Raw genomic sequence first — 22,007 nt, 5'->3', positions numbered from 1 at the left:
CATTAAAATTATATATTTATTTATTAAAATTAATTTATATTTTTTAAAAAATAAATAAATCACATACATTAAAATAAAAAAATAAAAAAATAAAAAATAAAAAAATAAAAAAATAAAATAATACATTCGGAGAACAAAACTTCCATGTGTGTTTTATTATTAATGCCCAAGTGTGGAAACATAGACAAGCTCGAACAGAACTAGTTTACAGATTTCTCAACATCACGTTGTTGAGAAGCATTATAGAAAAGCAGCAAACGTATATTCTCAATCAGCCATTACAGACTTCAAAATAATAGAGTTGCGTCAAAGTACAATGATTCAGTCAAAAACATTTTACTAGGCAAATCTGTTGTATGACAAGGCAAGAAAACAGCCATGCCTACCTGCCACTATCTTCCTTCTGGTTGAGAAATAGTGAGATTATTTGCAGAGCCAACCATCCGGTGCCTCTGTTCTTGATTAGATTGTCCATTATCGAGCTGATTAAGATCCAAATCTCTCAAATTTACATTTGGCTGGCTGCCTTCAAGGTTTCCGATGAAGAATGCAGGAGTAAAAGGCTCTGGAAGAGGGAATAAGAAACTCCGAAGCATAAGAACCACTGTTCCCATGGTAGGCCTGTCTTGCGGGTCTTCCTGGACGCAAAGCAAACCAATATGGATGCATCTCAGTACTTCATCCACCTGGATTCTATCACCTAGAATGGGGTCCTTCAACTCTAATCCCCTTCCATCGTTCCAAAGCCGCCATGCCTGTTTAATAAGACAATGATCCAACGGATCAAGATAAACTTGTTATGCAGCATTCTGCTAAATTTCTGTATAAATGCAGATATAACTGGTATTGGTGCTTACATAGCTTAGTAGGTGAGCAGCATTCCCAGATTCTTCAAAGCCTCTGTTCTTTCGACCAGTCACAATCTCCAATACCATCACACCATAACTGTAAACATCTGATTTAACTGAGAAGTTTCCGTGCATTGCATATTCTGGTGCCATGTATCCACTGCAAATGATAGAATAACCTTTTTCAACTCAAAGATTTGTATTGAAAGGTTCTCAAAAGTTTGATCATTATTTGGTACTCACTATGTCCCAGCGATTCGATTAGTGTTTGCATGTGTTTCATCTATATCGAAAAGCTTTGCAAAGCCAAAGTCACAAATTTTTGGGTCCATATCCCCATCTAACAAGATGTTTCCTGCTTTCAAATCACGGTGGATAATTCTAAGCCGGGAATCTTCATGTAGATATAGAAGCCCCCTACTTATGCCCTCGATAATCCTGTACCGCCTTGCCCAATCAAGTTGTTGACGCCTTACAGGATCTGTTCCAATAAGTTGTATCCAGTCAATTTTTTTTTTTTTAATAAAAATAGATAAACTACAATTCTTTGAAAATAAAAACTGCAGTACACCCGTCAACCTTTCAATGTGTCAACATTAAGAAGATAAAGACAGAATACAAACATTGACAAATTTTTTGTTGCACACAGTAACGTGAGTGATAAGCACCCCTTGTTGAAACCAGAAGACTTGAAAGTACGTACTGAGAGTGATAGCATTCAGACATGAAGTTTTGTTGGTTTAATTGATCATGCATTAATAATTATGCTGAACCTATATTGGTTGCTATCAAAACCATCTCCAATTGGTAATCATGGATAATGTTGAAACTTTGAAAATGTAGAAACTAGTCACAAATTTGATTTCTGCTTTACAGATGTTCATATCAGCATGGAAAACAGTTGCAGATGAGACAGGAGGCTACTTTGCATTAAAAGAAAATACCGTTTGTCAACATCTCCAGCATTTGGTAAAGGAATGTTGGACACTGAATATTGCTTCATTCACTAATTCAGTCATAGGAATGCGAAAAACATATATAATGAACAAGATTCAAAAACAATTTAACTGAGTATAGAAAGAAGTCAAGTCAATAATATTAACTATTCAGCATAGCTTAATACAGTATTAAACATCTTAGAAATTTATTTAAATTAATTTTATTGGATAAGAGGCTATTGGTATATTAAAAGGGAGACAAGCTTCATGTTGAGAATAATGGAGCATACCAAATAAAAATTTGTCCAGGCTTGCATTGGGAAGGTATTCATAGACAAGAAGCTTCTCCTTCTCTTCTAAGCAACAACCTAGCAGCCTTACAAGGTGTCTATGCTGAAGCTTAGCAACCAAAACCACCTCATTCTTCAACTCCACAAGTCCTTGGACTGAAGTCAATGAAAGCCGTTTTACAGCTATTTCTTGCCCATCTCTTAGCACTCCCTACATTTAGCAAAGTCCATGTTATTCCTCTTATTTAAGTTTAAGTCTAAAACGAATCATGTTCTAAGTAAAGCAATGTATTGTCACCTACCTTATAAACTACTCCAAATCCACCCCTTCCAAGCTCATTCTCATCAGAAAAGTTACTTGTGGCATCTCGGAGAGTGGCCAAATCAAATGATAGAGATTCAGCACTAATGAATTCCGAGTCATCTCCTCCATCTGCTAAAGATTTGATTTTTACATATTTAGATATATAAGTAGCATGCTAGAAATAAAATTAGAACAACATACCAGTCCATCTTCTGTTCGGTTTCCTCTTGCGTCTCCTCAAATAAATGCAAACACCAGAGAAGATAACAATTCCAGCAACCAATACAAATACAACAACAAGAACAATGGTTGTAGTATTGCTACTTTTTCCTGCGCAAAATGAAGAAAATATCAAATCAAAATTCAATAAAAAGGAAGATAACTCTCACTAATCCATGGTTCATAAGCTCACCAACAGATGCCAATGATGAGTATAATTTTCACTCAATTATATAGATTTTTTTTAGCTCGTGACGAATGAAATGTGAATTATTTTGAATCAATTTTACTCCAAATTTTATTGTTATTGCATTGTAGTAAAGAATGAGAATGATTTGAAAGAAAATCACATTAAAAGCACAAAAATTGGATAAAAGTAGAGCAAGTTTCAATAAAGAGTAAACAAAGTCTTATGTCTAGGTGTTAGTATATAAGGCCTAAGTGCTAACGCAATATTCAAGTTATAAAAGGGGCTTAGGGTTTGAGACGAAAGGAGGAGAAGAATTTCGGAGAACAAAAGATTGGGAGTGAAGATTCGGCGAAGAATAGATTGATTTCCAAGCTTTAATTTTTATTTTTTATTTTTTGTTTATTTGATTACGAACCTTGTTAATATGTCAAGCTTTGCATTTATCATGTTGTAAATACCTTTTTCTAGGGCTATGACGTGGCTGAACTATGAAAACCTAGATTCGTCTTTTGTTTAATTTAATTGATACTTGTTTCAAAGTTATGTTGGATATTTTAATCTATACTTAATGCTTCTGATTGCTTGATCAATAATTGCATGATTGATAATTCAATTTGAGACCAAGAGGTGATAATTGAATTAAATTTTGATTAAAATACCAAACAAATCATAAGATAGAGATATTTATGAGATTGTATACATCATTATAAATTTCCAGAGTTTAATGAGTTCTTTAGATTCATAGTTATATCAGAAATGGTGTAAACTTATCTAATGGAATATGTTGTTGATGCATGAGAAAGATCAAGAAATTTAATGACATTATAAGAAATAAACATCGATTGATTGAATTAGATGATCAGATAAAATTAGTCTGGATGAACTTGAAAACACTAGAATCTCTAAGGCATTGATTTCTTCTTGTCTAACCAGGGTTAGAATAATTTTATAGTAGTTAATAAACTCAATCCTCCTAAATCATTATATTACCTGTTCACAATAGCCTGCGTTTAGAAAAATTACACAACAACCAATTAAAAGTAACACTCACCACCACTACCGGTTGTATCATTCACAGGAGGCGACTTTACTAAGGATGGCGGCGGCGGCGGTGGCGCCGCCAGCTGTAAAAGAGAGAAGAAAGGGTATGTCTCGTACCTGATGATGCAGCTCAAACTAGCAACCAAGCTTCCAACTTTCCCATAAGCGTGGAGTCGCATAACACCGAGAGCAAAATTCAAGCAATTTGCACAATCATTAGCCGAGAGATCGCTAGTACACTGAGCCATACCGTATATAAGACCGGAGAAGTTGGTCATCCCTACCATGAACCTCGATTCAGTGTGCGCGGCCTTTGATGAGATCCCGTTCATTAGATCATTTACACTGCTGCTGAAACCCGCCGGATCTGAAACGGTTTTGCCGCTTGTGCGGTAATGGAAGGCGTCATTGGAGAGCTGGGAGAAGAAGCGGGTGTCAGAGTAGCGGAGGAGACAGCCGTCGTAGCGGATGCCGGCGGACCTGCCCGAGGGGCAGAGGGTACTGAAGTCGGTGGCGGAGTTGTTGAGACAGGAGGCGCAGCCGGAAGGGGATGAGCCGAGCTGGCATTGGGCAAGGCCGTAGATTGAGTCTCTGGAGGCAGTGGAGAAGAGGATGGAGGAGTTGGCGGTGGTGGCGATGAGGTTGGGGAGGAGGAGGGCGAGGTTGGTGGCAAAGGTGCTTGGGGTTGTGTAGTTGGAGTCAGTAGAGCAGCGATACAGCGTGGGATTCCCCTGGGAAAGCTTTACCAAGGGGCAGAGAAGGAAGAGGAGGAAGAGCAAGGCTTGGAAAGCCATGGATGATGCATCGTAAGCTCATCCAGCTGCCATGCCTTGTCATGAAGATGGATCTAGGTTGACTTTGTTGACTCGTCAGAGCAGCCAGACTATGGTTTTTTTTATTATTTATTTATTTATTTATTGACTATGGGTTGACAGACATAGCGGTATGGAGGCTATGGCAATACCGTGACAGACCACGGATTTGGACCTCTTCAGTCAAGGACTCAAGATAAATATATACTATAATAAGGTAATGGTTGGTGTGATAGTACAGTGGAGGAAAGAACAAAATTGGGAATGAGGATGAAGGTCAGAATTATGATTGTCACTTGTCAGTTTCATTCACGTGCTTTGCTTGTCCCCCATCTAATGGAATAAAAAAACTAACATTTAGTTCCTTTCCTTCTTGACTATGACACGGTAATTTTTTTAAGTTGATTAATTATTGAGAGCTATCATAATTATTACAATCAAATATTAATAATCATATAAATTATATGATTTATAACTCTTTATTCATAACTCTTTATCATAATATTTTTTAAAAAAATATAAAATAAATTCATATGTTAATATAAGGGAATTTTGATTATGAATACAAATATTACTGAAAATTCTTCAAAAGCATTTTCGTCATTAAAAATACTTAATAATATATCTAAGAATCAACTACTGATAACTTTTTATTTTACAACAACTTTACGACCAAAATACTTTTTTAGATAATGGGCTCGTGTAATGTTTTGAAAATGTAATTATTTTGATAGGGTGTCCTTCATATATGTGGAATCTTTGGAGGAAAAACCTTAGAGGAGGGGCAAAATTAATTTGGGATATTTTAACTAGGGCATTAATTTGGAGTGTTTGGCTTAAAAGAAATAAGAAAATATTTGATGAATGCTTTTGTACTTCTATTTCTATGATGTTCAAATTATCTCATTTGTTTATTCTTTGAGTGTCTATAATCCCTAACCAAAATAGGCAAAAGCTGGAGGAGTCAATACATGTAGTAAAGAGAAGCCTAGGGTTTGCAGACCCTAAGAGATTTGAGCTGAGGAGCCCTTGATGGTTGAGATTAGCGCTAACTACTGAGTAGTACCTTCTAGTGCTTAAACCTTGAGACTCCTAGTGACCTCTTCTCTTCTCTAGAAGTAGTTATGTTTGTGTTATGTTTTTTTCTTTTAATGTGTTCTGCATCTAATAGACTATGTATTTTTGTTCTATTATTTGTTTTTGTTGCTCCTATCCCCATTGGTCATACCTCTATTGGGACTAGTCATAAGACACCTTTTGTCTTCTTAACTGTGTTGTACTTTTCTCTTTATTCTAATAAATACGATTTATCTACTTTATCAAATATATATATATATATATATATAAATATATATATATATATAAACATATCACTTTAATAAAGGTTTGGTTTATTCTATTTTTTTAAATAAATACAATTATAAAATAACATAATATATATAGAAGATTGGTTGTTAAAAAAAAAGCATTTAGCTAAACATGAATTTGTTTTCTCAAAAAAAAAAATTTCAATAAAAAATGCATATATATTTTTCCACAGTAGTCTACATCCTCAATTTTGAAAAATGAGCTGCTCAAGTAAAATAATACTCTTTTGTTGACTAGCACACGAGGATAAAATCCTAACTCTTAGTAATCTTACCAAGAAACGCTGCAACTTCCAAAGCTCCACTAAGACTTGTGTCTTATACGATAAAGACTTAGAATCGGCAGTTCAACTCTTACTCAAATGCAAATTCTCTAAGCATATATGGGCGTTTTTCATGCAAATTCTAAATTGACAGTTACACTCACACACCCTTTAAAAGATTTGGACAACTTGGATTAATTCCATAGAAGCTCCTGACCGAGCTCTTTAGGATCTTCTTTCAAGAGCAATTTTTTGGGACATTTGGCTTGAAAGAAATAATCACATTTTTAATTCTCTTGTCCTTTCACATTTTCATATTATTTCTAAAACTATTCACTTGGTTTTCACCTGGATTTTTGCAGTTAGGGACTAGCATTAGCAGTTCCCCAGTGATTATATCAAGAACTTTAAGCGCTCACACAACTTCCAGAACTCAAGACCAATTAACAACACAAGTACCACAACTCAACAACCGGCATAGGAATGATTCCTTCAGTTAGCTTGAGTTGACCTTTTTTACCTCTGAGTGTACTTCGTCAACTCAGTTGCGACCTCTCCTCTTGTCTCTTCTTTGTTATCTTTGTAGTCTTGGTGCTGGTTCTTAGGTGTATATTACCCCTAGTGATGCACTCCTAGCCTCTTTTGTTGTGTGTTTTTCTTCTTTTTTTTTCTGTCTTTTGTTGTTTGTGTTTGCATGTTTGCTCTTTTATTTGAGTGACTTTATTTTTGTTCCATTTCTTTCAATAAATCTGTGGTTTATCTATTTTATTAAAAAAAATAATCATTTATCTTCTAAAACCATGCCAAACACGAAAATAAAAATGTGCAGAAATTTTACCTCAAAATGGCTTTCTCATTGCAATTCCTTCAGCATCATTCTCTTACTCCAAACACTACCTTAAAATATAAATATGTTAATTTCGGTTATAAAACCATACAAATACATGTGCAATTTTTGTATATAAAGACTATGGCCTTTCACCTGTAATCTACCGTGGTTCCACTATTGAAATTGAGAGCTGGTTTGCAGAGATGGACCTTGACCGTCCTGCTTCTTGATTAGTATGTCCGGTTTCTAGCATGTTTGCCTCTCTGTTTGTTGTGGTTGGCAGGAAGAATGCAGGAGTTGAAGGTGTTGGAAGAGAGATGGAGTAACTCCTCAGCATGACAACCACTGTTGCCATGCTAGGCCTCTTTGTTGGATCCTCTTGGACACAGAGCAATCCAATGTGAATACATCTCAGCACTTCTTCCACCTTGATGCAGTCACCTAGCTTCTTTTCCTTCAATTCTAATGCTCTCCCTTCATTCCAATACCGCCAAACCTTTTATAGATGAAGTAACATCAAATTTAAAACGTGCATTTCTTTTCATGGATAAATAAGCAATTGATACAAGTGGATTGGTTCCTACGTAGTTTAGAAGGTTAGGAGCATTCCCAGATCCTTCAAAGCTGTTGTTTCTCCAACCAGTGACAATCACGCCATGGCAAGCGGGGGAAAACCCCCTTTCCCTTCTCCTTCCCACCTTCTGCAACAGTCTCAATCCTGGGCTCAGATCGCCTCCTCATCCCTGCGTGCTTCTGTTCCTTCCCCGCTTCATAATCCACAACTTCTTGAGAAATTGAAGAACTCCTCCTCATCTTTTGTTAAGCTTGATGGAGTATCCCTGTCTCGGGCTCATGAGAAATTCCAGAATGCTCTGTTTGGGAAGCTCTTTGGCAAGTCGCCTCCTTTTGATCAGGTTAAAAAGGCTTTGACGGGCATGTGGGCTGCCATTGGTGATGTTCAAGTCTCAGATCTACCTAATGGGTTTTTGCTCATTCGGTGTGCATCCCATGAGATTTCATTACGCCTGCTTTCCGATGGTCCTTGGACGTTAAATGGTTTAACTCTTCAACTGACGCCGTGGCAGCCGTTCTTCGAACCGGCTTTCGCCAAGCTGTCCACAGCCGTGGTCTGGATTCAACTTCATAACCTGCCGATTGAGCTTTGGGATGGTGAGTCGCTCGACACTATTGTTGCTCATCTCGGTAACCTGGTTAAAGTTGATGATCTTACATTGTCCCTCTCAAGATCTAAGTTCGCTAGGGTTTGTGTTGAGATTGACCTCTCCAAACCTCTTTGCCGGGGTTTTTGGGTCGGGGACGATTCACATCGTGTTTTCGTTGTTGTTCTTTATGAGAGGCTCCCTACGTTCTGCTACTCCTGCGGTGTCATCGGACACGGATCTAACTCTTGCTCTCACCAAGCATTTGCCGGTCTTGATCGAGCTCCTCCACCCCCTCGAGTTCCTCGAGGGCCGGCGGTCAGCTCGCTTCGAACCGAGGTAACTGCTAACGAGGGTATGGAGATGGATTCCACTCCGTCTGATAACCCAGGAGGTCTGCAAGAATCTTCAATCCCTTCGGAGGACTCAGAGTTCGGTTCCTGGATGATCGTCTCCCGCCGGCGTGGTCGTGCCCGGAATCGCGGAACGGGGTCTCGCCCCAGTCCGACTTCTGATGGCGCGGCAGCCGAGGAGACCTCGATCCCTGTTCTGCCCAGTAACGTCCCATCCCGAGGCACTTGGGTTGGCATGAAAAGTCGTGGGCGTGGTGGGTCTTCTGCTTCTCGAGCCTCCCGCTTTCACTATTACAACACTGATGGCGTTCAGATGGTGGATTCTCCTGTCCTGATGGAGGATTCCCTTGCACCATTAGCCTCGACTATTGCAATGTCTAACATTATGCCTTCGGGAAACCCTAACCTGGCAGGGCCCTCTGACTGTTTGACTGCTTTTTCAAAAAGAGAACAACGTTCAAATGCTCTTGCGGTTCCCAATACCCTTGTGAGCCCTTACCCTACTGAGACCCCCACTTCCCTAGGCCCTTCGGTCCCCATCATGCGTTCTGGGTCGCCCCCTCCTGTCATTCGTTCGTCGGTCTTGCCTTCTTCCATCCCACCCCCTTCTTCCCCGGAGAATCCTCATTCCCTTGCAGTGGACCGTGTTTTCTCTGCCTTGAATGGGGGTAACTCTGATGGGAGTGACTCTGGTGATGGTGAAGATACTGATGGTTCGGCTGAGGAGATGTCTGATGACGAGGAGGAACCTGATGATTCCATGACCCTTGTTCAGTACCAAGAGGAGTCTAGACGGGATAACCTTATCCGCAAAAGCTCTCATGTAGCTGGTTCTTCTCTTAAGAAGGGCAGATTGGAGCTAGGAGATCCTTGCTCCTAAGTTTTTTCATCCTTTCTGTTTCTCCTTCTTGCCTCTATGGAAGTTTTCTCTCTTATATTCTATCTCCTTCTCATTAATTTTTGTTTATTGATGAATTCTAAGATTATTTGCTGGAATTGTAGGGGAATCTCTTCTAGAAGTACCTATCTTCGGATTCTTAACTTGATTCGGTCTCATCGTCCTGCTATTGTTTGCTTAGTTGAAACCCGCGCCAATGATGCCAGAGTTGATCGCTTTTGCGCTAGGTTTGGCAGAAAGTGGGAGTGGGTTGCTCTGCTGGCTGATGGGTTTTCTGGAGGCATTATCGTTCTTTGGGACAGGAATCTTGGCCAGGTTTCTCCTGTGGCCATTTTCCGCAGGGCTCTTCATCTTGTTATTTCCTCTAATTTCATCTCTAGTTGGATTGTTTCTGTGGTTTATAATTTTAATCGACTTGCTCCGCAGCGCGCTCTTTGGAATGAGTTGTCTAGACTCGCAGTTTTGGGTCTTCCCTGGCTTATTATTGGTGACTTCAACACCATCGTTGGTCATAATGAGCACCGGGGGGGCTCCTTTCGTTACTATTCACGCAAAGCTTCTTTATTTTCTGATTTTTTGGATGGTAATAACCTGTTTGATCTCAATTTTTCTGGCTGTAGGTTTACTTGGTGTAACAATCAAGTGGGGCTCTCCAGACGCTGGGCTCGTTTAGATAGGAGTTTGGTTAACTCCGCCTGGTTTTCTCTTTTTTCTTCTTACTCTCTTACTCACTTACCTCGTGTCTCTTCTGATCATGCTCCACTCCTTCTTTATGTGTCTCTTTTGGCTCCCCGACGGAGAAGTATCTTTAGATTTAACAATTACTGGCTTGAGTATATTGGTTGTATTGAGGCTGTCCGTAAGGCTTGGTCTTGCTCGCCCAACGGCAATCCGATGCAATCCTTTACTCATTTACTTTCTCGAGCTCGGTATAATATTTCTAACTGGAAATCTTCTGGTCTCACTCCGTTGGATGTTGCTCTCAGGGAGTCTGATGCTGCTATTCGTTCTTTGGAAGAGGAGGATTCCTCTGACATGGTGGATACGGCTAGACTTCTTGAGAATTACCACAGGTTTGCTCTTCTTCAACACCTTAACTCGTCGAGATGGGCCCAGCGTGCCCATTTACTCTGGCTTAGGGATGGTGATCAAAACACGGCTTATTTTCATAATTCTGTTCGTCTTCGCTCTCATCATAATTTCATTTCTCAGATTTGTGACCCGGCTGGTAACAATGTCTCAGATCGGCATAATATTAACTCTCTGTTTGTTAACTTTTATACTAGCCTCTGGTCTGATTCTTCCAACAATAATGTGATTGATATCTATAACGCTCTTCCTGACGACCTCCCTTACCTTAGTGATATTGAGGGGTTGGCGCTTACTCAGCCCATCTCTCGGGATGAGGTCTTTGCTGTCATTCGGGAGCTTCCTGCTGGTAAGTCCCCAGGCCCTGATGGTTTCAATGCTGAATTTTACAAGTTTTTTTGGCCAGAGATTGGTGATCGCCTTTATGGTGCCATTTCTCATTTCTTTGACTGCTCTGTGATGCTGGCCTCGTGGGGTCGGGCATACATCTCCCTTATACCTAAGATGGAGCATCCCAGGTTTGTTTCTGATTTTCGTCCCATTTCTCTTTGTAATGTTTGTTACAAAATCGTGACCAAAATTCTTGCTAATCACCTTAAGTCTGTTCTGCCTAAGCTCATTAGTCGTGAACAAGTTGGCTTTATCCCTGGTCGGTGCTCTTTTGATAATATCATTGCTTTGCATGAGATTGTTCATTCGATGGAGCAGGATTATATTAGCCCCCCTAGGATGATTACTAAAATTGATATTGAGAAAGCATATGACACGATTAGTTGGAGTGCAATTCTTGCCACCCTTGCGAAAATGAAGTTTCCTGTTAAATGGATCTCCTGGATTGAATCTTGTCTTAAGTCGACCTCCTTCTCTATCCTTGTCAATGGCTCCCCTTCTGATTGGATCTCCACCTCCCGTGGAGTCCGGCAAGGGGACCCTATCTCTTCATATCTGTTCATCCTAGTCTCTCAAAATCTTTCCTCAATTCTTAATCGGGCCCTTTCGTCTGGCTTGATTCCTGGTTTTCATCCAAACTTAGCTTCTAATTTCAACCATCTCATGTATGCAGATGATTTGGTCATTATCACTAGAGCCTCTCGGTTTGCTGCTAGAAACATCAAATTATCCTTGGATATTTATGCTAATCTGACAGGTCAAAGGGCTAATGTTTCCAAGTCTGCTATTTATCTTCCCTCCTGGTTTAACTTTCGTGTGGCCAGAAGCATTAAATCAATCCTGAACTTTAGTATTGCTTCCTTTCCACTAAATTATCTTGGCATCTTGATCTCTCCAAAAAAGCTTAATGTTTCTTGCTTCAAGCCCTTGGTTGATAGGATCTCCCGTACTGTGTCTAGGTGGAAGCATCTTAAACTTTCTATGGCAGCCAAAACCACCCTCATTAACTCTTCTCTTCTTGCTATTCCAACATATTACTTATCTATCCTTCCCATTCCTGATTCCATCCTTAAGGAGATCACCAAGGTTATTAGGCACTTCTTTTGGCACAAGGGTGGCAATGGAAAGGGCATCCACGCGGTTTCTTGGAGTTGTATCACCGAATCTAAATCTGAGGGGGGCCTTGCTCTTCGTAACCTTCTTATTGCTAAGCATTCGCTTAAAGCCAAGCATGTGTTCAAACTTCTTAACTCGGTTGATGATATTTGGGTTAATATTGTGCATCTTAAATATGGTCATTTTAATCATTGGAGGGATTGTGTGCCTCGTAATTGTTCTTGGTTTTTTAAAGGTCTCTGCCATACTGCTGCTGTTATTAAACCTTTTTGTTGGATTAGATCTGTTAATCTTGCCTGTACATCTCTGCTTTATGACCCTTGGTGTTTTGAGACACCCCTTGCTTTCAAACCTACTTTTATCAATATGCATATTAATTTGGAAACTATGACTTGCACTGATTTATGTTCTGATAATGTTTGGAATTTCAATTGTCTTGTGCATTTGTTTGGGTCTCATGCTGGTGAGATCAGAGATAATTTGGGCCACATTGATCCTCTTGGGCATAACATTTGGGTCTGGGCTCCTTCTGCCCAGTCTCACAGAATTGCATCTAGTGTGTACCATTTTCTAAATTCAAATCCCTCAAATGCTTTTGGCTGGGATGGGTGGAGGAAACTATGGCGTCTGAAGGTCATGCCTAGGGTCAGGCATTTTCTGTGGCTTGTTTTTCATGGTAGAATTGCTACTGCAGAATTTCTTTATGATATTAATTTGGGTCCCAGAAGAATGTGTGTATTCTGCAATCTGGCTGTTGAAACCTCTGAGCATCTGTTTTCCCAATGCTGTAAAATTCAGGGCCTTTGGAATCATATTTCTTCACTTATATCCAAACAGATTGTTTTTCCGGATGGGTTTATCTCTGGGAGCTGGCTCCTTCATTACCATCTGCCTTCTAGGTGTATTGCTCTGATTGCTATGACAGCTTGGTTTGTCTGGAAGGCTAGATGTGATGCAATATTTAGAAACATTTCTCCAAATTTTGTTCATATTGCTCACAGAGCCATTTCTTATACCAATGTTATGAATTATATTGGCAATTCTGTGTGCAGAAATGTTTTGGTTAGCAATTTTTGCAGCCTTGATGGTCCTACTCTTTTTGCTGCATCGGCTTGGAATGAACATACCCAGGTTTGTCGTGGTGCCTTCTTTTTAGCTTCTTCTAATGCCAAAATTTTGCTTGCAGGTCGGTCTTCTGACTCTGCGGACTCCCAGATTGCTGCCGACTTGAGCATTCTTCACTCAGCTGTTCAGCAAGCTTATGAGCATTCTTTCCAGGTTCAGTGTATCTTCGTCTCCAATTCCTGCATCCTGGACCTGTTATCCTCCCGTAATTTCGTTTGCTCCTGGAGATACCGCCACTGGATCAATCGTATTAACCATCTCCACATTTTGCTTGGATCTCCTCGTCTCTGCATTGTCCCTCGTCCTTGGCTGCAGGTTGCATTCAGGATTGCCAACTTTGGTCGTCCTGCTCATCAGTTGTCCCTCTTTCACTCTGGTCTTGATCTTCCCCATTGGTTGATGAAGATTTTTGATGCTGCTGGTTTTTCTGTTTAGTTTTTGTTGTATTTCTGCTTTGCTTTGTTTCTGTGTTTTTGTTGTTTTGTTTGGTTTGTAATCCTTAACTCTTTGTAAACCTCATCTGACTTGATTGAGAAATTTCCACGCACAGCATATTCTGGTGCCATGTACCCACTGCATGTCAATGTGACCTTCAATTTTCAACTTGAAGAGTATGTATATATCATTTTTCTCTAAAATGGAAGTGGAGAGGAATATTGCTTACTAAGTCCCTGCAATTCTTGTAGTCCTTCCTTGTGTTTCATCTACATCAAAAAGCTTTGCAAAGCCGAAGTCAGAGATTTTAGGATTCATATCCTCATCTAACAAGATGTTGCTTGCTTTCAGGTCTAGATGTATAATTCTAAGTCGTGAATCCTCGTGAAGATAAAGAAGACCCCGACTAATGCCTTCGATGATCTTGTATCGTTTTGTCCAGTCCAGTAATCCACACCTTACAGGATCTGTTCCATCAAATTATAATCAAAGATATAAAAAAATTAAAAAAAAAAGAATAATACAAATGGAACATACCAAACAAATGTTTGTCAAGGCTTGCATTTGGCAGGTACTCATAGACAAGAAGCTTCTCCTGTTCTTCTAAGCAACAACCCAACAGCCTTACGAGGTTTCTGTGCTGAAGCTTAGCAATCAAAAACACCTCATTCTTAAGCTCTACAAATCCTTGGCCTGATGTTGTTGAGAGTCGTTTCACAGCTATTTCCTGTCCATCCTTCAATGCGCCCTGCATTCAGTAAACTTTGAATCTTCCTCTGGTCCATCAAGTAAAACACTTATCATTACTCCAATTAATTACCAAAACTATTCTAGTTTACCTTATAAACAGATCCAAAACCACCCTCCCCAAGCTTATTCTCCTCAGAGAAATTACTTGTGGCATCTCTAAGGGTGTCCAAATCAAACGATATAGAATCTGCACTTCTGAACTCTGGTTCATCCCCTCCATCTGCAAAAATAAACAAATTTTGGTGCATAGATAAACATTTGAAGCTCATGTTTTCAACCTTATGGTAAAAATTCATGATTAAAGAAAAAACTCACCTTTGCCTTTCCTGACTAATACCCTCTTCCGCAGATAAAAGCAAATTGCAAAGACAAACAGAAAAGCAGCAACCACAGGAATTACAATAACAAGAACAACCTTTTTACTATTGCTGCTACTTTTTCCTACACAAAAAGGAAGAATATCTTAATATAACTTTGGGGATAAAAGTTACTTTTTCTTCATTGAGATTCAATCAAAACCATACGTCTTTCAACTTTCAAACAGTGAGAACTAATAATAAAGCTCTTACCAACATTTCCAGTGCTTGGACTCCCACCAGTGGCAAGCGGCACCGGCATGGATGGCGCCGGCGCCGGCGCCGGTGGTAGCAAGGAAAGCGAGAAGAAGGGCTGGGTCTCGAACCTGGCGATGCAGCTCAAACTGACGCACTGGCACCCAATTCGCCAATAACAATGGCGACGCAAAATCCCGACCGTGCGATTCAGGCACAGTGAACAGTCACCGTCGGATAAGTCACGGGTACACTGTACCATCCCGTATATATATTCCTCAAAACTGAAGACGCTAACCAAGCCTACTCCGAATCTCGAAGTGTTGCGGGAGGCCTTGGATGAGATCTCGTCCATTAGATCGTCTAATCGTCGAGAAAAGACCGTTAGGTCGGTGGCGTTGTCTTCATTTAATAAGACGACGAAGCCGTTGTCGGCGAGCTTAGAGAAGGGGTAGTCGGAGTAGCGGAGGATGCATAGGTCGAAGCGGACGGTGGCGGACCGGCGGAAAGGGCATTGGGAGGAGAAAATGGCCACAGAGCGGTTGAGACAAGTGTTGCAGTCGAAGGGGGAAGCGTCAGGGCGGCACTGGGCGAGGCCGAAGGTGGAACCGACGGTGGCCGTGGAGAACAGGATGGAGGAGTTGGCAGCGGCGGCGATGAGGTTGGGGAGGAGGAGGCTGAGGTTGGTGGCGAAGGGGCTGGGGATGGTGTAGTTGGCAGCGGTGGAACAGTTGACTAGGATGGGGTTGTTCTGGGACAGGGTTTTGGAGGGAAAGATGAGAAGGAGGAGGAGGAGGAGATGTAGGACTAGGAGAGCTTGGAGGATGAACAATGATTGCAGAGCCGGCATGGCGATGGAGATGATGGAGTTGGCTTTGTGAACTCCAGTTACCCCCGGGATTTCCATTATGAGAGAACTCCGTTCACCAGAAAATATTACCAGCGACGCCGTTTGACTTATGGTTCATTAAAAAAATGTTTTATGGGGTTTTTTTTGGATTACTTCAAAAAAAAATGTTTGTTTTTTAAGTTGGTAAACCATATATGTTTTTTTTTAGGGTTAGTTGGAACGGAATTTTTTCATAACAAATTCTTTGCACTTTCTTCAATTATTGTCAAGACCATTCATATGTTTTTGTCATGAATTGTTGTTAACTCCAAAAGCTAAGAAAGCTAGGTTGGAAGAAACGGTTACTACAATTAAGCATAATCTGAAATTCAATGGAAGCTTATAGGAATCGGTGATGAGAGATCAGTAGAGTAGAGTGCGGGCTCTGTTGGGTTGTTCGCAGCTATATCCTTGGCTTGGTTAGGGGTTGTTGTCTTATTTCCAATCTTTATATTTGTTCCTTGTTTCTCTTTTGTTCGTTGTTGTTCTTTTTATTGTACCATGTCTGCTTCCACCTCATGTGGAATGTTTTTTTTTTAAATGAAGTATGCTTCTGGTTTATCCATCTTTTTTAAAAAAAAAAAAGTAAACCATATATTAAAAAAATAACCACTAGGTTGTTACATTGGATGATGAATGAGTAGAATTGAATCTCCAATCAACAGTACTATTATAATACGGTGTATATACTTTACACTGTAACAATATTGTTGTATGTGGAAGGGGTGTCAAGTTGTCTATCGGAGCTTAGGGGTGCATCACTCAAGGAGTTAATTCGGAAACAGAGACACTCTTCTGAAAAGACCGATGACTTAATGGTAGGGCCCCTATGTTTTTGTGGCTGGATGAATTTAGAGATAATCAGCATCAGAATGTCACTATTCGGGAATTGGCTCCTCTGTTAGTTGAAGTCCCTTTCACGAAAAATCCTAACAGGTACCTTATCATGATAGGCTTTTATATAATTTGGGGGCTACCAGGGATAAGAGGTGGTGGACTCTCACGGCAAATGGGCCTTCATTTTATAATTTTCTGAATGACGGGGGCATGCGTTGCATGTTTTCTAGGTGCATTTGGCGAAGTAATTGCCCATGAAAATTAATATCTTCAATTGGGTGGTATGGAAGAATAAGATTTTTTTCCTTAAAAATCTAGAGAAGCCAAGATGTAACAGGCTTCCGACAACAACTTGTGTGATGTGTCATTCAGGGATTGAATCTGTCGACCACATGTTTCTTCAGTGTTCTTTTGTTTGCTAATGTTTGCCTGCTCTTGGTATTGTTTTGAAATGTGATAGAATGATATTATCTTGGTTCTCATCGGTTATAGAGGGTCTAAGGCTGAAGTTTGAAGAGTCCATTTCTACTATCAAACGCAGTCTGGAGTTCTTAGGCCAGCATTCGAAGGAGATTAGTGGTGCTACAATGGCCAAGGAGGCGTAGGACCAAATCACAGGCTAGATCTTGTTTTTCTGTGTTGGGGTTTCAAGGAAGCCCATTGTTTCCTCTTTTGATGTTATATTTTGTTTTTTGTTTGGTTTGGTCTTTGGTCATTGTTCCACATTTAGTGGACTGGTATTTTGTTCTTTGTTATTCTTTTGCTTTCTCCACTCTTGGTTAGTGGAGAGTTATTGTTGTTCTTGCTTGTTTTAATTGAAATGGTTTATCCACCTTTTAATATATATATATATATATATTGTTGTATCTATCTAACATTGGTTGATTAAACTATTATATACTGTATATACTATAAAATAGTATAACAATACTATTATATTCATATGTCTCTTAAACAACTTTTATGGGAAGCACTCGTCGCGCTTGTAAAAACCCAAAAGAAAAGTTTTTAAAGCACGCAAGAAAGGGTTGAGTATGCTTCCAAATATCATAGTTTATTTAACTAATTATTTGGACTTTTTAAAGTCAAACATATGGGTTTAGTTAAGTAAAAATGAAGCTTGACTTATTAAAATAAACTGAGAATACAGAGGAGTAATTATTCATCCGCTGACACTAACATGAATGCAGATAGACTTATGATTGAAAACTATACACTGGATTCACGCCGCATCTGGGCACTCTTTTCACAAATTCTAGAAGCAAACTCTCTTCCACAGACAATCCCCTCTCTGTGGACCATTTGGATACCATCCTTAGCCCCTCGAGCACCGAATCCTCTGGGACCTCACGTCCCGTGCAATCTGTGGAATATCCGGCTTGAAAGAAATATTCGCGATCTTTCAATTGATTGCATCTTCGCATCTCAATATTATTTATAAAAGCTGCTAACATGCTTCTTTTCCCGGTTCTCAACGGTAAATGACGGACATCAACAAAGCCTCAATGAAGCTTCACAATCAATCAAGCGCTCGCTCAACTTTTTTTAGCGCTAGAGCCTCAAATCCCTCTGGGCGATCTCGACCAAGACTCGCTCCGGCATAGTTACTTCTACTACTTCTAATTAGGGCTCGAGATGCTGGGGACGGTGTCTTCGCACTGATTAGACTTCCCTCACTTTTTGCCTCTTTGCTTTCTCCTCTCAGACTTTTTCCCCTCACTTACGGTGAGAGGATTTAGCACTTTTGTACTTTTTGTTCTCATTTTAATAAATCGGTGGTTTATCCACTTTTTATTCAAAAACATTATTAATTCGAAATCAACCAAAAGAAAAATAATAATCTTGGCACATGAACCTATTTTACATAACAAACCATTACAACAACTCTGATCCATCAATGGTCTCTTTTCCACTACCGAGGTTCCATCTGAGAAACAGAGACACCATTTGTAGAGCCCGTAGTGGAACGTCTTGTCTCTCTGTAAGAGTTCTCAGAAAGCTCTTCATTCATGCTGCTTCTGTAATAAAAAGCAGGAGGAGAAGGAGCTGGAAGAGAAACAGAGTAACTACTGAGCATGAGAACAATGGATGCCATGTTTGGTCTCTGGTTCGCTTCCTCTTGTACACAAAGCAATCCAATGTGGGTGCATCTTAATACTTCTTCCAACTGGAATCCATCACTTAGATTTTTATCTTTCAACTCTAGTACCGTCCCTCCTCGCCAGTGTTGCCACACCTACAATTCACAAGAGAATATCAAATCAAGTAATTGAAGCACCTATGTATGTATGCATGCAAGAAAGTTGATTGTTAACTACTTACATAACTTAGAAGATCAGGGGCATGCCCAGATGCTTGGAACCCAAAGTTCCTCTTACCAGTTATAATCTCCAACACTAAAACTCCATAACTATAAACATCTGATTTAGTTGAAAACAGCCCATGCAGAACATATTCTGGTGCCATGTAACCACTGCACAAAGCAATAGGATAGTCAACTTTTACTTTTGATGCTTTGTGTGGCATTGCATTGTCTAGGTTTGCATATACTTACTATGTACCAGCAATACGACTAGTGTTCTGCGTTTCATCTACACCAAAAAGTTTTGCAAGTCCAAAGTCTGAGATTTTAGGATTCATGTCCTGATCTAATAAGATGTTGCTCGCTTTGAGGTCTCGGTGTATTATTCTAAGGCGTGAATCTTCATGAAGGTATAGAAGCCCTCTACTGATGCCTTTGATGATATTGTATCGCCTAGTCCAATCCAGTTGTTTGCATCTTATGGGATCTATACATCCATCAAAACAAACAATATAATCTAGTTCAGGCGCACAAAAAATTGTAATGTAAACATACAACTTGAAACTGAAGTTTTTACCAAATAAAATTGTATCAAGGCTGGTATTAGGAAGGTACTCATAGACAAGTAGCTTCTCTTCCTCTTCTAAACAGCAACCCAAAAGCCTTACAAGGTTCCTGTGCTGAAGCTTAGCAACCAAAATAACCTCATTCCTTAGCTCTAAGAGTCCTTGAGATGATGCCCTTGAGAGTCTCTTCACAGCTATTTCCTGCCCATCCACCAGCACTCCCTGTTTTAATCAATAAATTAGCATCATCCTAAAATACACACACACACACACACACACACACACATATATATATTTCTTATTTTGCATAGAAATTTACCTTATAAACTGGTCCAAATCCACCTTCTCCAAGTTTATTGATCTCGGAGAAGTTATCAGTAGCACTCTTGAGCGTAGCCAAATCTATTAACAGAGACTCTGTGCTTCTGAATTCCTGTTCTTCAACACCTAGTGAAAAAGAATTAATCAATCAATCAAAATCATATTTATCCTTCATTAATTACTCTTCAGAGATGTTCTTTCATAGTGATATAACTCACTCGGTGCTCTCTTCACAATCCTCTTGCTCACTCTTCTTCTCTGCAACCAAAAGACTGCTCCTGAAAGAAGCACAAGCGCAGCAACTAGAGGAATGACAATAACTACCACCAATCTCACTGTATTTCTTGTCTTCCTTCCGTTGGGAGAGTTACCAGGAGTCGTACCATCAGAACCAAAATCTGTTGGAGCTATACATAACAACACAAATGAAATGAAACTGATATGTGCTTATAGTTTGTTAGTGATTAGCATAAATTTAAGTATAGCATGTGATACTCACCAGGACTAATGGTATTGTTGTTATTCTCCGGCAATGAAGGTGCCGGTGGCGGAGCCGGCGAGGGTGCCAACCGAGAAACATTGAAGAATGGATAGGTCTCGTACCTGGCGGTGCAGCTCATGCTGAGAGCCTGGCACCCGATGTTGCCTGAACAGTAGCCACGCACAACTCCGACAGCCTGATTCAAACACTTGGCGCAGTCACTGTCTGAGAGGTCGCGCGTGCACTGAACCATGCCGTATATATCGCCGGAATCCAAGAAGTTGGACGTGTTTGCCCCGAATCTTGATGAACTTTGATAAGCATTGGATGTGATCTGGTCCATGAGATCGTTGACTCGACTAGTGAAGATGGTGGGATTGGAGGCGTTGTTGATGTTATGGAGATAATAGAAGTCATCGTTGGCCGGATGGGAGAAGAAGGGGTGGTCGGAGTAGCGGAGAAGGCAGAGGTCGAAGCGGATGGCGGCGGAGAGGCCGGAGGGGCAGTAGGAGGAGAAGGAGGAAGCGGAGCGGTTGAGACAGGTGGTGCAGTCGGAGGAGGAGGCGTCTGGACGGCACTGGGCTAGACCATACGTGGAACCGATGAAGGAGGTGGAGAAGAGGGTGGGGGAGTTGGCGGTGGTGGCAGTGAGGTTGGTGAGGAGGAGGGCGAGGTTGGTGGCGAAGGGGCTTGGTTTTGTGTAGTTGGCGGTGGTGGGACAGTTGATGAGGATGGGGGCATTCTGGGAATGGGTGTTGGTGGAGAAGATGAGAAGCAGAGCTGCTTGGATGATAAACACTGTGTGCACGGTCATGGTGATGATAGGTGGCTTCACTTCGTTGCCATTCTATTCTTTCCATCAAGGTGAACAACTGTATTTATTTATTTATTTATTATTATTATTATTATTTTTATTTTTTAACAAACAAAGGAAGGTATATTAGTTTACGTTTTATAATGAATGAGTGGTTTATTTATTTTTAAAAAAATATATATATATCAGACGAGCAACGTGTTAGACCACACACATAAAAAAAAATTAAACTTTATAACCTTTCATTTGGGTGAGCTAAATTTTTTTTTTTTTTGAAAAAATGGATAAACCATAAGCATTCATAAAAAAAGTCGAACAAAATACAAAAGAAGTCCACTAGCTGTGGAACAAAAGGAAATAACAAAAGGGAGGAACAACGGGTCTCCTCCTGACCCAGAAATAACACAAATCAACTACCCCACAATCTCATCCACTGCCTCCTCAGTCGTAGCAGACACTACTGTCCCCTCAGACTGAGGTCCCGTGAACTCTAAACTGCGGCGAATAGAGGAAATAGAATCCTCCAGCATCGATCTCAAACCCTCTGGAGCTGCAGAGAACCAGGGAAGTTGACTTTTCTAACCTGAATACAGAATTTTTCTAGCCTGAATACAGAATTTTTTTCTGTTCAGAAACACCTGTTATTTGTTTGGTTTCTTCATTAATCAATCAAGCTCCTACCATAACGCGCCCTTGTATTTAATTAATACGACTATTATAGAAAAATTTTCAAGTTTCCAAACAGGCTGGCAAGCCTATCAGCAAATTCCTAGGATGCCAACACCACCTAGATCATGAGGTCTTTTGTCAACCAGTTGAAACAATTCAT

At 40.2% G+C, this 22,007-nt stretch overlaps 2 protein-coding genes across 4 annotated transcripts in view; both read right to left on the bottom strand.

Annotated features, from left to right (window-relative positions):
* LOC120254320 (putative receptor-like protein kinase At4g00960) overlaps positions 1–4,691 on the bottom strand; it is a 38,149-nt gene extending 33,458 nt beyond the window's left edge. The window contains exons 1-7 of one of the 3 annotated variants that reach the window (XM_039262443.1): positions 3,841–4,691; positions 2,582–2,710; positions 2,379–2,512; positions 2,077–2,287; positions 1,092–1,329; positions 858–1,008; positions 130–755 (exon numbers count right to left, since the gene is read on the bottom strand). In XM_039262443.1, the coding sequence (XP_039118377.1) occupies positions 393–755; positions 858–1,008; positions 1,092–1,329; positions 2,077–2,287; positions 2,379–2,512; positions 2,582–2,710; positions 3,841–4,624 (2,010 nt within the window). In that variant the 5' untranslated portion in view covers positions 4,625–4,691 and the 3' untranslated portion in view covers positions 130–392. Of the gene's footprint in view, positions 1–129; positions 756–857; positions 1,009–1,091; positions 1,330–2,076; positions 2,288–2,378; positions 2,513–2,581; positions 2,711–3,840 lie in introns of those variants that run through there. The other 2 variants (XM_039262445.1, XM_039262444.1) reach the window with 2 other exon arrangements.
* An 8,972-nt stretch (positions 4,692–13,663) lies between these two features.
* Positions 13,664–21,178, bottom strand: LOC120254314 (cysteine-rich receptor-like protein kinase 6). Its single transcript, XM_039262435.1, has 13 exons — positions 20,383–21,178; positions 20,102–20,290; positions 19,882–20,009; positions 19,574–19,784; positions 19,249–19,483; positions 19,080–19,167; positions 18,611–18,930; positions 14,987–15,924; positions 14,733–14,858; positions 14,507–14,631; positions 14,205–14,415; positions 13,897–14,134; positions 13,664–13,805 (listed from the first exon to the last, which is right to left on the bottom strand). The coding sequence occupies exons 1-13, from the start codon at positions 21,176–21,178 to the stop codon at positions 13,664–13,666; spliced, it is 3,747 nt and encodes a 1,248-aa protein (XP_039118369.1).
* Positions 21,179–22,007: the final 829 nt, after the last annotated feature.

This window comes from Dioscorea cayenensis, unplaced genomic scaffold (genome assembly GCF_009730915.1).
Source record: "Dioscorea cayenensis subsp. rotundata cultivar TDr96_F1 unplaced genomic scaffold, TDr96_F1_v2_PseudoChromosome.rev07_lg8_w22 25.fasta BLBR01000417.1, whole genome shotgun sequence".
Lineage (NCBI taxonomy): Eukaryota > Viridiplantae > Streptophyta > Magnoliopsida > Dioscoreales > Dioscoreaceae > Dioscorea > Dioscorea cayenensis.
Note: the sequence above shows the minus strand (reverse complement) of the source record. Positions and strands in the feature narration are given on the sequence as shown.

Coding starts and splice junctions, on each gene's coding strand:
- LOC120254314 (XM_039262435.1), bottom strand. CDS start 21,178: ATGACCGTGCACACAGTGTTTATCATCCAAGCAGCTCTGCTTCTCATC. Junction 19,484..19,573: donor CCTTGATACAATTTTATTTG/GTAAAAACTTCA, acceptor ATGGATGTATAG/ATCCCATAAGATGCAAACAA. Junction 19,168..19,248: donor AGTCGTATTGCTGGTACATA/GTAAGTATATGC, acceptor TGCTTTGTGCAG/TGGTTACATGGCACCAGAAT.